The sequence below is a fragment of the Scyliorhinus canicula genome, chromosome 20, assembly GCF_902713615.1.
Source record: "Scyliorhinus canicula chromosome 20, sScyCan1.1, whole genome shotgun sequence".
Taxonomy (NCBI): Eukaryota; Metazoa; Chordata; class Chondrichthyes; order Carcharhiniformes; family Scyliorhinidae; genus Scyliorhinus; species Scyliorhinus canicula.
Window position 1 is genome coordinate 61,497,011 of NC_052165.1, and position 23,926 is coordinate 61,520,936.

At 46.4% G+C, this 23,926-nt stretch overlaps 1 protein-coding gene across 2 annotated transcripts in view; it reads right to left on the reverse strand.

Annotated features, from left to right (window-relative positions):
- Positions 1–23,926, reverse strand: part of scube1 (signal peptide, CUB domain, EGF-like 1) — a 300,902-nt gene that overhangs the window by 118,117 nt on the left and 158,859 nt on the right. For both annotated transcript variants that reach the window (XM_038780754.1, XM_038780753.1), the window contains one exon: positions 478–594. In XM_038780754.1, the coding sequence (XP_038636682.1) occupies positions 478–594 (117 nt within the window). The remainder of the gene's footprint in view (positions 1–477; positions 595–23,926) is intronic.

A 23,926-nucleotide genomic window follows, 5' to 3' on the forward strand; every position in this document is an offset into this window, starting at 1 on the left:
GTGCTAACCACTGTGCCACATGCCACCCTCTACCTGAAGCGATGCTAACATGATGACTTTGGAAAGCTGGGTGTCAGGATATATTTCCATTTCAGTCAAAACCCCAGCAACAGCCATTTTTGTATAAACTGGATCAAACCCAGAAAATCCGCACTCACAACTTGGAGCCATTTACTGACTATGAACTCTGAATCACCAACAAACAATAAGTGTTATAATTGGAACAAAATATTCTTTCCAGATACATTTACTTACTTGCTACTGCTAGTAAAGTTTCATCAATGTTTATTTTACAGTTGTGTGTGAACCATTTTGGGCAGTTGACAGATCTTCAATCTTCTGAAGGAACATTCAAATGTTGTTGCCAGCCAAGTACAGCTGGAAGGTGTGCAGTTTACATGTCTGAATATTCATATTTTATTGTGCTGAAAAACCACTAAAAGCTGATGATGCATTACAAAGAAAACAAGAACTGACCTTTGCACGTTTTTCCATCAGGTTGTAGTGTGAATCCAACGGGACAACTACACCGGACTCCTGTAGCAGTGTCTTTGCATGTACGATCGCAGCCTCCATTGTTCACAGCACATGTTTCTGTCAGGAATAAATTCAACATGGAACGTTTCTTTCAGCATCAGAAATACCAGATTGTCTTGCAGCTTAATGAGAACACCTTTACTGTTTAACCTTTGAATGTCCCATATCAACAGAAAAATAAATGAAGTGATTTTTATTTAAAATATGAATTAGAATGAAATGTTCTGTGTTGTGTACAACACTGCATTATAGTTTCACTTTTTTAAGATTTAATTTTTTTCCTCCTCTTTTCTTGAAAATGTTGACTCATAGTGCTGGACAGTTCCACCGGTACTCTCAGGTACCTCATTCAAGAAGACATTGGTCAGCCATAAGCCTCGACTCTGGGACCAGTCTGATCTCATCACCACCATTCACAAACCAATTGCCAGCTGGGACTATGAGATAAAGGTTAGAATAGGACTCTGCTCAACATCCCCATCATGGCATCAACTGTAGCTAGATGTCATGCCCATATGCCTTCCAGCCAAAATGAGCTAACTTATGAGCTAACAGTAGAATGAAATCAGGGGCCTTCTTTCTGCAGCTAGAGCCTGCACCAGGTCATGCTTTTGTGAAATGAGCCATCAATGAAATTTTTAGTTTCTTAAATCAACTATTGTGCATGATTGTATATCACATACCTTAAAAGGCAATTCAGTAACTGAGCATACAGTAGAGTTTTACAATAATTAATTTTGAGCCTACAAACAGAACAACTTCACTTCTGTAATTGAATTAGCGTTTCAAGGGTGGTGTCTATGGGGAGTTCAGGGACCGCTAATAATACATTTCCTGTCTGAATTTGAGATATTGGGTGGGTTTTTCCAATCCCCCAGCCGCTTGTTTCTTGGCGGCGCACTGTTTGCTGGTGGCGGGATTCTCTCTTCCTGCTGCTCGTCAATGGGATTTCCCATTGAAAACACCCCACTCGCCTGGAAACTCGTGGGCAGAGACGTGCTGCCAGCAGGAAGAAAGAACCTCAACCATTGCAGAATCCCAGCCATTGTTTAAAACAGTGGAAAAAGTTATACATAATCCCTAGTGAAAGGTGATCAAACTTCCATGAGTTTTCAAATGAACCAGGATGTCTGATATTTAGGGCATTTTTGTTCCAAGTACAATACAGACTCTCAGAATTATTACAGCGCTGAAGGAGGCCATTCAGATCACCATGTTTGCACTGGCTCCCCGAATGAGCAGTTCACTTAATGCCATTCGCCCCGTGACCCTGCACATTCTTCCTTTTCAGACAATAATCCAATTCCCCCTTGAATGCTTCAATTGAACCTGCCTCCACCACGCTCACAGGCAGCAAATTCCAGGTCTTAACCACTTGCTGTGTGAAAGTTTCTCCTCATTTCTCCATTGCTTCTTGTGCCAATTATCTTAAATCAATGGCCTCTTATTCTTGATCTTTCTACCAGTGGGAATAGGTATTTCCTATATACATTGTCCAGATCCCTCATGATAATGAATACCTCTATTTCCTCTCAAGCTTCTCTTCTCCAAGACTAACAGTTCCAATTTCTCCAATCCAGCTACATAACTAAAGTTCCTCATCCATGCAACCATTCTCTTAAATCATTTCTGCACCCTCTCCAATGCTTTCAGATCCTTCCTACAGTGCTCAGAACTAATCACAGTAATCCAACTGAGGACAAACCAATGCTTGATACATCATAACATAATCCTTTTGCTCTTGTACTCTATGTCCCTTTCAGTAAAGTCTGAAATACTGTATACTTAACTTGTCCTGTCACCTGCAATGTACACATACACACAGGTTCCTGTACTCCTGCGCTGCCTTTAGAATTATATCTATTCTTTTTATAATGGATGCGATTCACTAACCCAGAGCCAGGCACAATGGGTGAAATGTGTGTGAGCTCCAAATCGGGCTCCGTGCCGGCCCCTCGATGGGCGAGATCCAGATCTGAATATTTAAACGAGTCGAATGGCTCATTTAAATACCCAGAAGCGGGATTCACCCAGCGCCTGATACTCCTTGGCCGTGCCTGGAAGATAATCTTTGTAATCTTTTATTATTGTCACAAGAATTCTGAATTCTGCCTCAGTGTAACCAAACAGGTGCCGGAGTGTGACGATGAGGGGATTTTCACAGTAACTTCGTTGCAGTGTTAATGTAAGCCTACTTGTGACAATAACGATTATTTATTTTTGTTTTTAATTAGGCTTACATCAACACTGCAATGAAGTGCCTGTGAAAAGCCTCTCGTCGCCACATTCCGGTGCCTGTTCGGGTACACTGATGGAGAATTCAGAATGTCCAATTTACCGAACAGCACGTCATTTGGGACTTGAGGGAGGAAACCGGAGCACCCGGAGGAAACCCATGCAGATACAGGGAGAACGTGCAGACTCCACAAAAATAGTGATCCAAGCCGGGAATCAAACCTGGGACCCCGGTGCTGTGAAGCTACAGTGCTAACCACTGTGCCACCGTGCCACCCACATCTTGCCAGGGCACGGTTTAGCACTGGTGCACACGAACATGGATCAGGCATAACGGCTCCTGGGCAGGTGGATCTCCCACATAATTGAAGACCCCGGGTGGTCGGGGACAGGGTAGGATGGTACCCTTGCACTCCCCCGGCACCTGGGCACCTTTGCACTCCCAGGCTGGCACCCTAGCAGTGCCAGCAGCACTGCCAAGGAGCCCAGCTGGCACTGTCAGGATAACAAGGTTCCAGGCTGGTAATGCCAGGTTGGCATTGCAAGGGGTTGGGCCCAGAGATGTGCATTGCTAAGTAGAGCGAGAATGGGGGGGGGGGGGGTGTTCCTCAGGGGGCTCCCCAAGATTGGAGGGTGAGGAGGGGTCAAGAAGGCAGGGGGGTGATGGAAGTGCCTGTAGTGAGGGGGGGTGGGGGGGGGGGCGGGAAGATGGGGGCTGGCAGACAAAATGGCGCCATCTGCGAGAAGCCATTAAAGCTCGCCAGCTGGAAATCGTACTGAGTGCAGTCTCAGCGGAGAGAAACTCCCTGTTTCTGGGCGCTGCAGCTACCAAGAAACACCCAACTAAACGAGCCTGTCAGCGGACTCACACCCATTGTCCTTCCATTTTCTTCCGACCAAAATGAATCTCTTCACACTTTTCTGCACTGAATTTGATACTTCGCTGCTTTGAATCTTATTTGCCGCTTGTCCACCCATTCCACCCACTAGGTCTTTTTGAAGTTCTAGACTATCCTCCCCACAGTACACCATGCTTCCAAGTTTTGTAAAATCTGCAACTTTTTAAATTGTTCCCTGTACACCAAGGTCTCGGTCAATAACACAACACGGAGCAAGGCTCCAAACACTGACTCATGAGGAACTCCATTATAAACTTTCCTCCAATCTGAAAAACATCCGTTCACCACTACTCTCTTGTTTCCTGTCACTCAGCCAATCTTGTAACCATGTCGCTACTGTCCCTTTATTCCATGAGCTCTAACGTTGCTTCGAAGATTGTTCTGTGGCACTGTCAAATGCTCTTCAAAAAACCCCAGCAAGTTAGTTAAATATGATTTTTCTTTAAGAAATCCATGCTGGCTTTCCTTAATTAACGAACCTTTGCTCAAGCACCTATTAATTTTATTCCGAATTATTGTTTCTAAAAGCTTCCCCACCACCAAGGTGAAACTGACTGGCCTGTAATTTCTGGGCTTATCTTTAGCACTAGTGCACACGAACATGGATCAGGCATAATGGCACCGGGGAGAACCGGTCTCCCACATCACCGGTGACCCCCTGGGTGGTCGGGTCCAGGGCAGGGTGCCACCCTAGAAGTCCCTCTGTTTTTGAACAAGGGTGCAACATTTGCAATTCTCCAGTCCTCTGGTCCCATCCGTCTAAGGGAGATTAGAAAATTATGGCTCGTGCCTCTAAATTTCTACTCTCACTTGCCATCCCGTCCTGGTACCTTATCAATTTTAAGTATCTTCAGGCTATCCAATACCTCCTCTTTATCAATTTTACACCATTCAAATGCCTTCTGTACCTGCTGTTCCATCATGACCTGGACAGCATCTTTTTTCATTGGTAATGACAGATACAAAGTATTAATTTAATAACTCAGCTATGCCCCCTGCCTCCAGGCATAAGTCCATTTATTGGTCCCTAATTGGCCCTACTCTTCCTTTTACCACCATTTTGTTATTTATATGCCCGTAGATGACTTTGGGATTCCCTTTTATGTCAGCTGCTAGTCTCTCTTCATATTCTGTCTTTGCTTCTCTTATTTGCTTTCTCATTTCCCCTCTGAACCTTCTATATTCAGCCAGGTTCCTGATGCAATTATCAAATGGACATGTGTTGTAAGCATAATTTTTCTTTTTAATCTCCATCCTTTTTGTCATCTCGGGAACTCTGGATTTTCTTGCCCTGCCTATCCCTTTGGAGAAAATATGGGCAGAATTCTCCGCCACCCCCCTCCCCCCCACCCCGCCGCTGGGTTGGAGAATCAGCGGCTCGCCATGTGAATCACGCCAATCGCAATTCTCCGCAGAGCGGAGAAGTGGCGTCATCGGCGTCAGCATGGTCGGCGCGGTGCCGGTCGGGGTACGCACCGGCTCTCCAGCCCGGGCCGGCATGGGCCAGCGCACCGATTCTCCGGCCCGAATGGGCCGAGCGGCCATCACAAAGAATCCGAGTCCCGCCGGCGCCGTTCTAACATCCTCTGAGGCGGTGGGACTCAGCGTTGAAGGGTTCGGGGGCGGCCTGTGGGGGTTTGGGGAGGGGGGGGGAAATGGGGTCCGACCCCCGGGTGGGCTTCCGTAGACTCCGGGCCCGCAGATCGGCAGGCTGGCCTCTCTGGCTGGGGGCCTCCTTTCCTCCGTGCCGACTCCTGTAGCCCTGCGCCATTTGGCGTCGGGGCTGACGCGAGGAAGAAGGCCACTGCGCACGCGTGGACCCCACGGTGCTGGGTGCATGCCGGGATCAGCAACTGGAGCAGCGTGGACCGCTCCAGCACCGTGCTAGCCCCCTGTGGGCCGGTGAACGGGGTCCCAGAACGGGCGCCAACGCCGGAGTAAAACACTCCCATTTTTACGCCGCTGTTGACACTTAGCCGCCCGATGGGAGAATCCCGCCCTATATATTGATTTTGCTCAACCACTCTTATTTGAAGGTAGTCCATTGTTCAGCTACCATTTTTCCTGACAACCTTTGCCTCCAATTTATTCAGCCCAGATCCATTCCTATCCCTATTGAATTTGGCCTTTCCTCCAATTAATTATTATTATTTTAGGTTGTTTTATGTCCATTTCCATAGCCAGCTTAATCCTTATGATGAAATGAGTGCTGCCTCCTCAGTGTTCTCCTCCTGACACTTGACGCAGCTGGCCCACCTCATGCCCAAGTACAAGGTCCAGCAGTGTCTCTTTTCTCATTGGACAGGAAACATACTGCCATACAAATTTCCTGAACACACTCCAAGAAACTTTGTCCCTCTCTGCCCTTTACATTGTTACTTTCCCAGTCTATATTCAGGTAACTAAACTCCCACATTATAACTACTCAATAATTCTTGCACCTCTCTAAATTCCTTGAAAATTTGTTCTTCTGAACCATTTTTTCTAGTTGGGTTCTACATATTATATCAAGTAATGCAATTGCCCCTTTTTTGTTCCTTAGCTTTAGCCAAACAGATTCTGTGCTTGACCCCTTTGGGGCATCCTCTCTCTCCAGAACTGCAGTGCTCTCCTTAAAATCAATACTGCCACCCACCTTTTCTTCCTTTCCTGAACACCTTGGGCAGGATTCTCTGGTCTTGAGGCTAAGTGTTGATGCCGTCGTAAACGCCATCGCGTTCCTTGACGGCGTCAACATGCCCTTAGGAGCAGTGATTCTGACCCTGACAGGGGACCATCACGACACTGGAGCGACCCACGCTGCTCCAGCTGCCTATCCCGGCTTCAGATGGGCGCCGCAGGTCTGCGCATGTGCAGTGGGACCGGAGCCAATGCACACATGTGCCATGGCTTCCTTCTCTGCGCCGTGCCCGACGCAATATGGCGTTGGGCTACAGGGGCCGGCGCGGAGCAAAAGAGGCCCCCAGCCCAAGAGGCCGGCCCGCTGATCGGTAGGCCCCGATCACGAGCCAGGCCACAGCGGAGGCCCCCTCTCGGGGGTTGGAACCCCCTCACCCCCACCTGACACCCCCCTAATGTACACGCGCCTAGGTCCCGCCAGGTAAGAGCCAGCGGGACTCAGATTTTTTGCTTGGCCGCTCAGCCCATCCCGGGCTCTCCGGAGAATCGGCAGACTGGCGTTGGTGCGGCGTTGTGCGATTCGCGGCCATTCCGACGATTCTACGGCCCAGCCTGGGCTGAGAGAATCCTGCCCCTTGTATCCAGGCATGTTTAATGCCCAATCCAGCGTGTACTATTTTTGAGATCCTTGATGTTAATTTCCCACCATCTTCCTAAATTCTGACTGTAGGACCACATTCGTCTTTCTCCTGATTTTATTGGTACCAATGTGGACCATGACTGCTGGCTCCCCTCTCCCCCCTCAGGGTGCCATGGAAATCTCATTTAACATTAGATGTTGCAATGGGGAGGGAAACATCCCCAAGTCTAATGGTGGTATGAGGAGCAATTGTTCCCTTTCTTTTGTGTGAAAAATACTCCCATCAGCATTAAGGTCCTTCAATGTACCATTATTTAAATATTTTAAAGTTGTATAATGTGGGAAAAGTCCTCTATTCGCAAGAAACTTTTGAACTTCCAAATTGCCGCCTGATCTATTAGCTCATATAAAATAGGCCACACAAAGGGGCTAACTCAGTTTTCAACAATTAAAGAATATTCCCAGATATTTAATATAAATAATATTCAAGTTGATGATGCTCTGAAATGTTATCTGAAATATTTCACCAAAACAGGTGCATAATGTTTTACTAACTGTGGTTAAAATTCTCTTTCTCCCTCCACCCCTCGCTTCTGTCACCGTGGGATTTATGATTTTATTTTTTCATTGTATATGTATTACGCTAGGAGCTGGTTTAGCTCACTGGGTTAAATCGCTGGCTTTTAAAGCAGACCAAGCAGGCCAGCAGCATGGTTCAATTCCCGTACCAGCCTCCCCGGACAGGCGCCGGAATGTGGCGACTAGGGGCTTTTCACAGTAACTTCATTGAAGCCTTCTCGTGACAATAAGCGATTTTCATTCATTAAGCAAAGAGAGATAATACTCTCATTGTTCCAGCTTGACATGCAAATTGTCAGCATGTTAGAATTCTGTGCTGTTGAGAAAGGAATAATCCAAAGGCTGAATTTAATAAGGATAAGAAGAGTCCACACCAAGGTAAAATAAAGAAATAATGTTTTTATTTTCAGCACAATATGCACACAGCCCAGTAGATCCTAACCGGGTTCCTCTGGTGGGTATCCTACTGGCCGACCTTTTATACAGAGGTCAATAGAGATCCCCCGCCCCTAGCGAGGGAGTCCATGCTCCATAAAGGCCATGGGGAAGATATTAATTCCCCTAGGCCTCGTGTGGACTATTACACCAAAGTCCTACAGAAGATCCTCTTTCAGTTTTATTCATAACAGTTCTACGCACAACATGGCAATGACGGATGTCAAAGTATTTATCATGGGCAAGAATTAAAGTGGCTTCAGAGAGCGACGACGTCAACCTAATCTAATTTGTCACTGATTACTCTGGAGATTAATTTAAACTTAGTGGACAGAAATCATTTAATGAAGTGTAATACTACATTTGGATATCTAACATTAAAAGGTAACTGACACGATGAAAACTGCTCTGTGTTGGACCTTCCAGAAGGTAGATGTCCCCTGTAGATGAAATTAGGACATAATGCTTGGGACAACACTGCTGTAAAGCATTAAATGGCAATGAGGAACAAGAACATATGCTCATTTTGTAGGGCTCACTATACATGGTTTTGAGAGTGACGAGTAGCTGCTGCTGAAATTCAGCACTGCCAACTGATGGGACCACCATTTCACAGATTATATTTGTGTATCCTCACTATGACCAACAGGGCAGTGCTTATTTATTTTATAGTGAGCTTCTTTCTCACAATGCCACTTATGAGAAATTCTTATACTTGCAGTTGAGTCAGTGAGGGCTCAAATCCATACTTCTAAATTGGTCTAACAACCAAATAATTACTGTATTCCCTGGGGGAGGGAAGGTATGCAGGGTCTCTTCAGGGTCAAATTGCCCTCAAGAGCACATTAAGTGGTGATAGAAGTTTGCAACTAAGTTAGTCCTCTGAGACAGAGGTCTGCAGTAATCCAGGGCATTAATAATTATTGACGAGCCAATGTCCCCATAATGGGGCCTGGAGGCAACCTGTCACTACCTGTTGGGGTTCTTTTTGTTTAGCTACAGATAATTCCGATACCTAATGCTAAATTGGACTGCCACTGGACTAGTAACCCAGATGCCCAGAGTATTAATCTAGAGGCACGTTCAAATTTCACCACGGTAGCTGGAATAATTTAAAATCAATTAATGAATAAATCTGGAATGAAAAACCATGCGCAGGAATGATGATCACAAAGCTACCAGTTTGTCATGGGTGTCATGGTGGTACAGTGGCTAGCACTGCTGCCTCACACCGCCAAGGACCCGGGTTCGATCCTCGCCCCCGAGTCACTATCTGTGTGGATTTTCACATTCCCCCTGTGTCTGCATGGGTCTCACCCCCAGAACCCAAAAATGTGCAGGGTGGATGAATTGGCAACGCTAAAATGTCCCTTAAGTGGAAAAAAATAATTGGGTACTTTAAATTTAATTTTTTTAAAAGCTACCAGTTTGTCATGAAAGATTGCATCCTTTAGGGAAGGAAATCTGCTGTTCTTACCCGAGCTGGTTTACATGTGACTTCACACAGCAATGTAGCCGACTCAAATTTGCTCTTTGAAATGGCGGAGCAGGTCATTCAGCTGCAACAAATTGCGATAGAAATGCCAAACAGGAACAAAAACAAAACTGGACAGATCACCTGGCATTGATCTAGGTACCGAAAATGACAAAGATGCACCTGTCCAGTCGACTTGCAAAGCTCACAAATATTTGAGGACTGGCGCAAAACTGAGACAGTTGTCCCACAGATCAGTTAAGTAACAATATGACCATACACTCAGTCAGATACCTTACGGCCAATGCTCCAGACTCCACAATCACCTACCCTCCCTCAGCTGATGAGTCAATGCTCCCCTCATGTTGAACACCACTTGAAACCAATAGTAAGAGAAGCAGGGGCAGAGAATGTGACCTGAAAGGCATATCTGCCAGCCTGCAACATATGGTGAAATAACCAACATTTCAGGGCTCGAGCGGGGACGTGCGCAGCATCTCACAAGCAGCCCACAAGTACATCTGGGGGCTGGGGCTGGAGATTGGTGATCGGCCCGCATTGCAGAAGAAAGTACGAGAGACGCCATATTTCTTAGGTTCACGGTAATGTGCTGGGTGGGGCAGGGCGGAGGCGGTACCAGGAGACCAGTGACAGCCCACCCGTGCAGCCCAGTGGAGGTCGTTGATATTCTTACAGCACTGCGTGCATATCCTCCTGGGGATGCTCCCCGAGCTGACAGTCCCTGCCCCATGGCGGACGCTCCAAGCTCCTCGGGGGAATAGGGCATCTCTCTGGTCTCGACCACGTCCAACATCCTGGCCAGGACGGCATTCCCGAATTGTGGGCCTAGTCTCCTCAGTGACATGGCTTAGTGGGGTTTGTTCTGCATGATCGGTTTAAGTGCTGCTCCTCCTTGGCATGCGCAATCCTGGCAAATCAGTCAGGAAGCTCTCTACCACACTTAGAAACTTTTCCATTAAATTGGGCCCTTGGTGTGTGGTCCAGTGCTGGGTGTGTCAGATTGCGTATGAGACATTGAAACAAAAAGACAGCAGATTCCTCTGGAATCACTAAACCAACTATTCAACTGCTGAAGTTAGCACGACTGGAATCACAAATACGGCCGCAATGTTTCACAATCTACTCACGGAGAAGTCAAAGACTAATTTGTAGATGTTTTTGAAATTTCCTTTTGGACTCCCTTCTCATTTCTAATCTGTGTGAATGTGCTTTATTAGATTTCTCATATTTAGTAGCTAATAAACTCACTCTTTAACTCAAGAAAGCCTGGCTAAACTGGCTCCTTTTAATACCTAAATATAAAAAAGGTATCTGCAAGTGAAGGGATATTTTTTGAAGTTATCTTTTCACATCCAACCAAGAGGGTTGAATGAAAAAAGAGAGCCTGTTCATCCCTACTCACCTGCGGACATAACAGTTTAAGGGTCTCCGACCAAGAATTTAATAAACTGGGGCTTGTGCCAGGATACGTTCCACAGAGGGATCGGAGGCTAACAAATCTGGGGACCTCGCCTAGGGACCGAGCATAACAAATTATAGAACAAAATCTGAAGGATTTCTTGCAAACTGTGTTGCAAGTACTGAATCTTTTCCCTCAAATATTAATTAACTGTCACCATGTACATATAGTTCAATGTGCAGAACATATTAATGATGCAGTCATCAAAATCAAGATGGACGTCTACATGGTGTTAAAAATAATCAGATGTTTGCCTGTTGTAATGAACTCTAATTGGCTTTATTGGTTGGCCAATTGGAGTATGAGCTCCCTCAATGATAGCTCATTGAGGGGGCCCATATAATCACCTGTGTAGGCTTTGTGAGCCAGTCTTAAGTTGACTGGACTGCTAGCAGCACTGTTTGTAGCTGCTCCTGTAATATCGTTATTGTAAATAAATATTGGTGTGGTGACGGAACTCCTGCCTCCCGTGGATTACTACAGTGGCGACGAGGTAAACTAAGAATTTTGCGGAGACCAGCTGCCGCACTCGGAGGGTAAGCCTTGCCATTTTAAAAATACCGTTTTTTGGAAGGTTAGAGGCATTCGACCCGGCTATTGAGGACTGGTCCCAGTATGTGGAGAAAATGTGTTACTTCTTCCGGGCACATGATATACTGACGGAGGAAAGGAGACGGCTTATCCTGCTGTCGGCGTGCGGACCATCAGCTTTTGCCATTATACGTAGTCTGACTTATCCCGATGTGCCGGACACGAAAACTTTCCAAGAAGTAACGGAATTGGTGAAAGAGCACTACAACCCAAAACCACCCCCCATTTTGCGTAGGTACAAATTCTACACAGCGAAGCGGGAAGACAGGGAGTCAGTCACAAATTTCTTGACCTGCCTGAGAAGGCTGGCGGAAAAATGTGAGTTCGGCCCGACGCTAAATGAAATGCTTCGGGACCGGTTAGTGTGTGGTATAAACGACCTCATAATACAGAAACGCCTGTTGGCGGAAACAGAGCTAGACTGCAGGCAGGCGTTACAGCTCGCACTGTCCCTAGAAAAGGCAGCAAGTGGGGCGCAGGAACTACAGGGCACGCCAATGGAGGTAGATACCTGTGAGAGGGACTACCACAACGGGTCCTGCTACCAGATAGCCGCCCTCAGGAAAAACCTGAGGAATAGAGGGAAAAAGGAAAACCCCAGAACTGCCCCCAAGTCTGCCAGGACTAACTGGAGACAGAGGGAAGTACCGGCTGAGGCTCCCCCAACAGACAAAGTGGGGTAACAATGACAGAAACCCTAGAAGGAGGTGGCAAAAGAGGAATAGCAGGTGGGGACGCAGGGAAGTACACAACCTAGACGCCCCATCCTCCTCCGAAGAGGAACAATTATATAATATTGCAACGAAGAAAGCAGAACCCATTAGGATTACTCCACGGGTGAACGGGCGGCCGACAATAATGGAAATAGACACGGGTGCGGCCGTATCAGTAATGGGAGTGGCAGCATTTAGAAAAATCAAAGATGGACTCCAGCCACTAACCCTAACAAAAACATCGACAAAATTTAAAACCTACACGGGGGAACCCCTGGAAGTTCTAGGCACGACTCATGTACCTGTGGAATATGAGAAACAATTGCTCAGATTACCGTTGACGATAGTAGAGGGCTCCGGACCGAGCTTAATTGGACGGAATTGGCTGAAAGACCTAAAATTAGATTGGATGAAAATTTTCCAGAGTGGAAGCAGGCAGTTGAGTGGAGTACTCCAGAAATACCCGGAGGTCTTCCAGGAAGGTTTGGGGGAAATCATAGGAGCCAAAGCAACTTTGCACGTGGACCCAGAAGCCCGTCCGAAATTTTGTAAGGCCAGGCCGGTACCTTTTGCATTAAGGAAGAAAGTAGATGACGAAATAGAAAGGTTACGGCGCGACTGCATTATCAGACCAGGACAGTTCTCGGAATAGGCAGCGCCGGTGGTACCAATTTTGAAGCCAGACGGCTCGATACCTCTCTGTTGAGATTTCAAACAGACAGTAAACAAATACGCACTGCTGGACAAATACCGAATCCCGAAAATAGACGACCTATATGCCAAATTGGCAGGTGGGCTTTTGTTCACGAAACTGGACATGAGCCACGCCTACCTGCAGTTAAAACTGGACAAGGGCTCCCAGAAGTTTGCTACGATCAACACCCTGAAGGGCCTTTTTTGTTATACTAGGCTACCTTTTGGAGTGTCATCAGCCTGCGCTATATTCCAGCGTACAATGAAAAATATTCTGCAGGGACTACCGCAGGTGGCGATTAATTTGGACGATGTCTTAATCACGGGTAGGACAAACAGGGAACACTTATGGAACCTGGAGGAAGTGCTCAGGCGTTTCGCAAAGGCAGGCGTACGGTTAAAAAGGGAAAAATGTGTTTTTCTGGCCCCACAAGTGACGTACCTGGGATATAAAGTAGACAAGTCAGGCTTACATCCATTAGAAGACCGAGTAAGGGCAAGAAAAGAAGCCCCAGCTCCCACCACGGTCCAGGAGTTACGATCATTTCTAGGGTTGGTAACCTATTATGGAAAATTTATTGAAAATAGGGCGTCCATCCTAGAACCCCTCCACCAGCTACTAAAAAAGGGGCAAGAATGGAAATGGTCCACCCGCCAAAACCGAGTATTTAGGGACATTAAGGAACAGCTGTCATCCGAAAATGTCCTAGAGCATTATGACCCAAGGAAGGAGTTGGTGGTCACTTGTGATGCATCCCCCTATGGGGTAGGAGCCGTCTTAGCCCATAGAGGAAGGAATGGGGAAGAACGGCCAATAGCCTATGCTTCGAGGACCTTGGCGATGGCTGAGAGGAAGTACTCCCAAATCGAGAAGGAAGGACTGGCGGTGATATTCGCAGTAAAAAAATTTCACCAGTATCTGTACGGGCGGAAATTCACCATAGTGACGGACCATAAGCCGTTATTAGGGTTATTAAAAGAAAACAAGTCAATACCCCCGATTGCATCAGCTAGAATCCAACGCTGGGCATTGCTACTGGCGGCGTATTGATACGTTCTGGAGCACAGACTGGGAACGCGAGTAGCACATGCAGATGCTTTGAGCAGACTTCCCCTCCCGGACATCCGCTGCAAATACCAAAAGGAGAGGAGACAGTAATGACTCTAAATTTTTTGGACACCCTACCAGTAGATGCACAACATATTTGGTTGTGGACGCAAAAAGACCCAGTTTTAGCCAAGGTGAAGCATTTACTGCTAACAGGGGAACTGGAAAGACCAGTGGAGCCCCAGATGCACCCATACTGGAGCAGAAGGGACCAAATAACCGTAGAAGACGGTATCCTATTATGGGGAGCCCGGGTAATCGTCCCAGCTCAGGGCTGTCAGGTAATCTTAACCGAGTTACATCACGGACACCCAGGGGTGTCTAAAATGAAGATGCTAGCTCGAAGCTACGTTTTGTGGCCAGGTTTGGACACAGACATAGCAGCATTGGTACGTCAGTGCCAGGAGTGCCAACAGGGGCAAAGAGTGCCACCAGCGGCGCCATTGCACCCGTGGGAATGGCCAAGCAGACCGTGGACCCGCCAGCATATTGACCACGCCGGCCCTTTCATGGGCTCAATGTATTTGGTGATAGTGGACGCCCACTCCAAATGGTTGGACGTCCACCGGGTAAACACGGCAAGCACAGCATCGACAATTGAAAAGCTCAGGGCCTCGTTTGCAACACATGGACTTCCGGAGGTATTGGTGTCGGATAATGGAACGGCATTCACAAGTGGGGAATTTGGAAAATTCCTGAAGGAAAACGGAGTCCGTCACATCAAAACGGCCCCCTACCATCCAGCGACCAATGGCCTGGCAGAGAGAGCGGTCCAGACACTTAAAGCGGGACTCAAGAAGCAGCCGGCAGCGTCAATGGACACAAAGCTCTCCCGCTGGCTGTTTGATTACAGGACCACACCGCATTCCACAACGGGCATACCGCCAGCTGAACTCTTAATGGGAAGGCGGCTGCGAACGAGGCTGAGTTTCCTTTTCCCAAATTTAACGGGGAAAGTGGAGAAACAACAGGAGGCCCAACGCAGGGGGCATGATAATAGTCGGCAGCAGAGACATTTCCAGGTGGGGGCACCGGTTTGGGTCAAGAATTATTGGATTGGACCAACGTGGGTCAAAGGCATGGTAGAGTCCCAAACAGGGCCCATATCCTATGAGGTTTCGATAGGAGGCAAGGTGCTGAAGAAACACCTAGACCAAATAAGGGCAGCGGAACCACACCTGGAGGCAGGTGAAGCAGGACCGCCTCAAGCTGGGATAACCCAGACGGAAAGGATACCCACACCCCAGCACCGAGCAATTTCTCCAGACCCCGTCATCCAGTCGTCAGAGTCGGAGATGGACACGCTCGACGAGGCCGCTGCGACACCTCTCCCCAAGGAGGAGGAAGAACAACTTCTAAGGAGGTAGTCAAGGAAAAGACGGGCACCTATAAGGTACACCCCGCCCACTTCGGAGAACGACACGGCGGACGACACAGAGGTGACAGACCCAGACATGAGGAGCAGGAAGAAGCTCAGAGGAATGCCAGCTGGCAGGAATTCCTCGGACCTTGAGGGGGAGGGGTGTAATGAGCTCCAATTGGCTTTATTGGTTGGCCAATTGGAGTATGAGCTCCCTCAATGATAGCTCATGAGGGGGCCCATATAATCACCTGTGTAGGCTTTGTGAGCCAGTCTTAAATTGACTGGACTGCTAGCAGCACTGTTTGTAGCTGCTCCTGTAATATCGTTATTGTAAATAAATATTGGTGTGGTGACGGAACTCCTGCCTCTCGTGGATTACTACACCTGTCAAATTAAAATTTTGCACAATGCTGCTAAAATGTGTACTCTCTGGTTAATTTACTAATCACAGTGGAGTAGCTGGTTTAATAGTCACACAAAATAACACTGCAGCATATTGTTGCAGCTCTTAATATTAGTGATCCATGCTGCATATATGTATCAGATGATAATTGTACCCAGATGTCAACAATGGGTGTTATCATTTTAACTAGAGGGCAGCACGGTGGTGCAGTGGGTTAGCCCTGCTGCCTCACGGCGCCGAGGTCCCAGGTTCGATCCCGGCTCTGGGTCACGGTCCGTGTGGAGTTTGCATTCTCCCCGTGTTTGCGTGGGTTTCGCCCCCACAACCCAAAGATGTGCAGGCTAGGTGGATTGGCCACACTAAATTGGCCCTTAATTGGAAAAAATTAGCTATAAATTAAAATAAATATAATAATAATTATAACTAGGACCTTCTGTGATTGTTTGCTGACTTATTCGGTAAACCTTGCATAACTGAGGGCGAGTGTTAAAGTGGGGGATTTGGGCGGAAAACGGGGCCCAAAAACAGGAGAATCAGGGGGAGGCCATGATTTCTCTCCCTGGTCCTGATCTATCCAGACATGTATGTTGCCCTGCTGCTACCTCTCGCCCATTGGTGCGCGCAACATAAAAGTCTTATGGCAAGCACGTAGTGACTGGTGAACCATTCCATGAGATGAGTTCAACTCTTGTTGGCTGCAACATAGCCCAGGATTTTACAGCCCTGCCCATCTATCTTCAGTTGTAACTTGTCCTTACACAAATGATCACAACCATGGTGATTTCATCCACTTACTGTGCAACTGTCACTGCATGGAAAGCTTGTTCACTTTCGAACTTGTGTTCATCTCTCTCAGTGCCTCTTTGCTATTCAGATCTCTGCCTACCTAACGGATATGCCCACGGCTCGAACTGGTATTTGATTAACTCTTTCTCACTTTTGCCACTGTGCAGCATGTGCTTTTTGCTGAGTTGCAGCTTCTCACCACTTCCTCACTGCCAGTCTTTCAACATAACCTTGCCCATTGGCCATTCAGACCATATGCCCATTGTCCATTCAGACCATATGCTTTGCAGGTGTCTCTAAATGTGGCAGTTATGTGACTGATGCATTAAATAGTACCTGTCACACACCTTGCTTTGTCTGGGTGTTTTAGATATCTCACATACAGTTGTTGTTGCTCCAAGCACTTGTAGACATTGCCTACTCAACTATAGTTTCATCCTTTTGCTATCTTCATCGGTCCTGACTTCTACTAACAAATTGGTTCATGGAAAGTGTTGCCAAAGTCACAGGACCATTGCCTGCTGTCCCGTTATGGAGCTGACCTGTGGTGATTTAACCTGAGGGTCACCACACCTTAGGTGAGAGGCAAGGTTGAGAAGGTGGGCCTCCATGAAAAACCTCAGCCGGTATGGGAATTGAACCCGCGCTGTTGGCGTCTCTCCGCATCACAAACCACCTGTCCAGGCAACTGAGTTAACCGACCCCCACTACCTCAGTTGGTTGGATGGCTGGTTCATGATGCGGGGGCAGAGCAACAGCATAAAACCATATCACTCTCTCCAGCCCAATTTCCACCACCAGACTGTGCAGGATATCAGCAACCCAGATCAGCCCCAAGAGGAAGTATGTTCCTCGATTCAACCCTCCACCTGAGCTCATTGTCTGTGAGGTGCCCATGCCGTACTTGGACCCTTAACCACCACATCTGGAGTCTTTATCCATCCCTCTGACCGTCTTGGTTGGGAGCTTTACACGGAGCATTGTTGGTGTACAGCTTAATTCCACTCGGTCTTCCCTTGGCTTTCATTGTTCAGCTTATTATCCACCTCCTTGCTCCTTTGCCTGACATTGTGAGCCCTTGCTCTTCTCCTATCCGTTCCTTGAACAGCCATTCCACATTGCCCCTCTCTTCTTCGGCAGGCCACTCCAAGACTCACCTCGCACTTTGTTGTGGCGGCTGAATCAACCCTGCAGCACAGTGTTGCCCAGATAGACACTGTGTGTGGCGCCAGGGGGAAGGAGACCGCTGTACTCCCCAACCCCATGCACAGTGCTGAACTGAGATGGTGACACAGGAGGTTCAATGGTTCCAGGAGCATGTTGCTGTCTACAAGACCAGCTCAGCATGGAGATGGAGGCTGAAACCGGCCTGGCCTGACAGAGTGGTGTACAGTGTATCAGGCAGAATGGTTTGTTGCACGCATCTCAAAGTCTCTTACCAACTGAGGACCATTTTGTGCATGGCACTCTTTACCAATCGGTATCAATGCTAACGTAATTTTCCACTGAAGTGATGCAAGATTGAAAGGCCTATGGGACACCGCCAGTCAGCTGTTTTAATGAGCATGAAAGTCATGGGGGAGGCAGTGGCTTAGTGGTATTGTCGCTGGATTAGTAATCCAGGAACCCTGGGGAATGTTATGGGTACCTGGGTTCGAATCCCACCAGGGCAGATGGTGGAGTTTGAATTCAATAAACAAATCTGGAATTAAAAGTATAATGATGAAAGCATTGTCAATTGTCGTAAAAGCCTATCTGGTTCACTAATAAGGAAGGAAATCTGTCTTCCTTACCTGGTCTGGCCGACATGTGACTCCAGACCCAGAGCAATATGGTTGTCTCTTAAATGCCCTCAGGGATGGACAATAAATGATGCTCACATCCCACAAAACGAATAAAGAAAACAAAATTGCATTCACGCCACCAGCCAGTGGGAAGACCAACCCGCCATTGCAAGAATTGCAATATAATTTGAAGCTGGTAGATTTCCAACCTTTTGGGCCCTGCTAGGTTTTCTGCTCCTGGCCGCCACCAATCCCACTGCAGTCAGAATGGGAGACCTCCACCCATTGTCATTCGGCCCTGCTTTTGTCACCATATTACCCGAGTCCCTGCCTCTTAGCCAGGCGCCATAGAGAGGTGAAAATTCAGCCCTGTGTTTTCTGTTAGTTATCTTCTTTATCGATACTACCTCTAACACCATGAGCTCTCATTTTGGTCATTACCATATCGGATATTCATCCTGCGTGATATCAAGGAACGATTGCAGGCACTGGATAGTGCAAAGGCTGTAGGCCCTGACAATATTCCGGCAATAGTACTGAAGACGTGCTCCAGAATTTGCCGTGCACCTAGCCAAGCTATTCCAATACAACGGCAACACTGGCATCTACCTGGCAATGTGGAACATTTCCCTGGTATGTCCTGTGCACAAAAAGCAATAAAAGCAAAAACAGCAGAAAGAACAAAGGAAGATAGTTGTGGTGGTTGGAGGTCAGTTATCTCAGTCCCGGGGCATCACTGCAGGAATTCCTCAGGGTAATGTCCTAAGCTCAACCATCTCCAGCTACTTCATCCATGACTGCAGGCTGAAACCATCCACATGAAAATGCAACAAGACCTGGGCAATATCCAGATTTGGCTGACAAGTAACATCGCGGCACACAAGTGTCAGGCAATGACAATCTCCAATTCAAAAGATTCAAACAATCGTCTCTTGACATTCAATGGCATTACCATCACTGAATCCTCTACTATCAACATCCTGGGGGTTACCACAGACCAGAAACTGAACTGGACTAGCTATACAAATACTGTGGCTACAAGAGCAGGTCAGAGGCTAGAAATCTGTGGCAAGTAACTCAACTTCTGACTCACCAAAGCCTGTTCATCATCTATAAGTCACCAGTCAGAAGTATAATTGAATGCTCTTCACTTGCCTGGATGAGTGCAGCTCCAACAACACTCAAGAAGCTTGACACCACCCAGGACAAAGGAGCCACCCTGACTTGGAAATATATCGCTGTTCTTTCACTGTCACTGGGTCAAAATCCTGGAACTCCCTCCCTAATAGCACAGTAGGTATACTTACACCACACGGACTTCAACGATTTGGGAAGGCAGCTCACCACAACCTTCTCAAGTGAAATTAGGATGGGTAACAAATGCTGGCATAGCCAGCAAAGTCCACATCCTGTAAAAAATTAATTTTAAAAAAAAAGTGTCACCTATCGATTGCCTTTTGTAAATTCAAATACGCTGCATCTACTTGTTCCCCTTTACCTACCCTGCTTGTTACAGCTTCAAAAACTTTTACTAAATTTATCAAACACAATTACCCTTTCATTCTGCCTGATTGGATTAGAATTGCCAAATGTCCTGCAATTGCTTTTCTTTTTTTTTTTAAATTTAGAGTACCCAATTAATTTTTTCCAATTAAGGGGCAATTTAGCATGGCCAATCCACCTACCCTGCACATCTTTGGGTCGTGGGGGCGAAACCCACACAAGCATGGGGAGAATGTGCAAACTCCACACGGACAGTGACCCAGAGCCGGGATTGAACCTGGGACCTCAGTGCCATGAGGCATCAGGGCTAACCCACTGTGCCACCGTGCTGCCTGCAATTGCTTTTCTAATAAGTAGACTCCAACATTTCTTAATTATGGATATTAGGCTAACTGACCTGTAGGTCCTGGCTCTCTGCCTCCCCCCTATTTTGAATAGGGTTGTTACATTTGTGGTTTTCCAATGTGTTGGAACCTTTCCAGAATCTTGGGAATTTCTGAAGTTTACAACCAGTGCAACCACTATCTCTGCAGCCATTTTCTTTGAGAACCTAGGATGCAGCCATCAAGTTCAGGGGACTTGTCAGCCTTTGGCCCCATTAGTTTGCCACATATTTTTTTCTTTAGTGAAGGTTTTAAGTTACTCCTTCCCTTTTGTCTCCTTATTTTCTATTATTATCCGAATGTTGTCATTGTCTACGATCATGAAGATAGATACTAAATATTCATTTAAAGTCTGCTAGTTCCTTGCCTCCCACCATTAATTTCCCAGTCTGAACCTGTTAGGGACCAAATTTTACTTTTTCTCTATTCCTTCTGATATACTTCTGGAAACTCTTGCTGTCTATTCTTACATTTCTTGATAGCTTACTCTTAATCTATCTTACTACTTTTTATGTTTTTAAAGTTATTCTTTGTTCGTTTCTAAAGATTTTCCAATCTGTGGCCTACCACTAATCTTTGTAAAAATGTTCAATTTAATACCACCCTTCACTTACTTAGTTAACCGTGGGTGGTTTATTTCTCTCACAGAATCTTTCTTTAGCAATGGAATATGTCTTTGTTGAAAATTCTGAATTTGAGAATGATCTTCTTAAATATCTGCACAGGCTGTCTACTGGCTAATCTGTTAATCTATTGTCCCGGTCTACTTTAGCCAATTCTGTCCACATGCCTTTGCATTTACCTTTATTTAAGTTTAAGACACCAATTGCAGCCAACATTTCTAACCTTCAAACTGAATATGAAATATGGTTGTGTTATGATCACTCTTCCCTAGATGGTCCTTGACTGTGAAAATTTGAATAAATCCTGCTTCATTATACATGATCTGATTTGTTTCACAGTTTTAAGAAACTATTTAAATCTACTCTATGAACTGCTCCATAAAGCCCTACTTGCCAAATTATTTGTCCAATCTTACAAACTTCTATTATTTACTGATATGAAAAAATTTCTTAGAGTACCCAATTCTTTTTTTCCAATTAAGGGGCATCTTTTTGGTTGTGGGGGTCACACCTGGGCAGACACGGGGAGAATGTGCGAACTCTACACGGACAGTGACCCAGGGCTGGGATCGAACCCAGGTCCTCAAAGCACCATGAGGCAGTACTGCTAACCACTGTGCCATCTTGCTGCCCCTATTATTTACTGATTATACTCTGTCCTACAGTGTAGCTACCAGTAGGGGCCCAATATACTCCTCCCACCAGTGAATTATTTCCTTTGCGATTTTCTTTTTTTTAAAAATAGATTTAGAGTACCCAATTCATTTTCTCCAATGAAGGCACAATTTAGTGTGGCCAATCCACCTACTCTGCACATCTTTGGATTGTGAGGGCGAAACCCACGCAAACGTGGGGAGAATGTGGAAACTCCACACGGCCAGTGACCCAGAGCCAGAATCGAACCTGGGACCTCAGCGCCGTGAGGCAGCAGGGCTAACCCACTGCATCACCTTGCTGTCCCTTTGCGATTTTCTATGTCCATCAAAACTGACTTTTTTAAAAAAATTCCAATTAAGGGCAATTTAGCACGGCCAATGCACCTATCCTGCATATCTTTTGGGTTGTGGGCTAAGATCCATGCAGGCATGGGGAGAACATGCCAACTTTTTACGGACAAACCCGGGCTCTTGGTACCAGGAGGCAGAAATGCTAACCACTGTGTCACAATGCCGCCCACCAAAACTGATTTGACATCTTGATCTTCGAAGCCAAGATAATTTCCCACTACCAAACTGCACAAATTATCCATTAACAAAACTACCCCACCTCTTTTTCCTTTCTGCCTTCACTTCCAAAATGTCAAAGTACTCATAACTATTCTATTCCCAGCCTCAGTCACTTTGTAGCTACATCTCTATGATGGCGATCAGATCACACCCTATTTCTATTGTGCCATCAATTTATCAATTGTGTTATGAATACTGAATGCAGTCAAATGAAGGGCCACTATAAAATGTTAATGCTAGAATGTGAATTGTATCCTCCGATCACAGAATGTCCAAAATTGAATTTACAAGAAGTTCTACCAATAAGCTTTAGTCAAAAGTTCCGATCTATTGGAATCACTGTCATTAATTGGCAGGTGATGTTGATAGGAAATAGATATAGTTATTTGGAAAGTTATTTATATTTGAATGTGTGTGTTTGGCATAAGGTATAGCTTTAAGTTTTAGTTTCTTTTTTTTTGCCTGCAGGTCTATGGGTTTGTTCGGACAATCCTCAAGCAAACAGGATACAAAAAACTGGACTATTGCTGAGTAATAGAGGCCACAGGGGAACAGAATGCAGTTTGACTTCAGTTAGAACAAGGTCAACGCAGAAGGAAGGAGCTAATCACAGAAACTTCTGGAACAGGGACACAAAGGTGGGATGCAGAGAGCAGGCCCTGAACTAAAGAACAGAAAAAAGCCCCAAAATCAGGAAAAGAGACATAAGCAAGTTCCAAGAAGAGCATCTAGTCAAAGGAACAGAGAACTGGAAAAGACAGGAAACGGTTCTGATCAGAGAAGTTGAGACTGAGGACCAGAGAGAAGGGCCGGGATTACCCAAACCCATGCCGGAGAATCGGTGGGGCCGCAGAAATTCCCGCCACTCCGCTCCGACGCCAGGCCACTGATTCTCCGGCAACCGGAGAATCGCCGCCGATCGCGCCCGCGCGGTCGATGCGACGCTAGTCAGGGCCCGTGCTGAAGTGGGCCGACGTGCGCTTGCGCGGACCTATTTATGGCTGTCATGCGCATGCGCTGACTGGATAGCAGGGCCCCGCCGGTATCCAGAGCTGCGGGACGAACGCCAGGGCCCTGTTATCCCCATGGAAAATCAAGAATCACCCAGACTTTCGAGGAAATAGCCCGCAGTGATTCTCACCTGTTTTCCGGTGGGCGTGGGGACTTAGTCCCCAAAATGGAGAACCCTGGCTAAAGACTCCAAAACGCAAGAGATGCAGAAAGCAAAAAGAAAGTAAAGTAGAATCGAGAACGGCCAGAGATTAAACATAATCAGGAGTTTGGTGACCTTTTACTGCAGCCTGTGAAACAGCGGTGTTCTGTTGGCCTGACTCGGTATCTAAAAGTGTGTGTGGAAGATGAAGCCTGAATGCACATGGTGAATGAGGGCAAAGGAATTCCGTAAAGAGAGACATCCGAGGGAACACATTGTTTGGGAAAACATTCCAAGGATGTTCTTCAAGAGCGGAGATTGGAAACCATTTTATGGAAGTCAGAGTTCCAGTGAGACCAATTGGCTTGCAGCGTGACAAGCGTCTGGGGGCGGGGGAATTGATGAGAAATCAATAAGAGTTGCTTTAGGTGACATCTGTCATTTGGTTTCAGAGTGTGGTGTGTCCGACCAAAGTTCACCTGTTGGTTTAAGTGAACTGCTTACTTACTAAGAACATTATAATATAAGATTTTGTAGCTCGCGTTATCCTTACAAATCTGTACTTGGGGTGGGGAGTAGTGTATTATACTTCATCATTTCCTGTTTAATAAATGTTTTATTCTTTTGTTAAAGTTCATCAGCTGACTCCTGTGGTATTATTCAGAAGCTGCCTTCCACATATCTGATCAGCGATTCTAA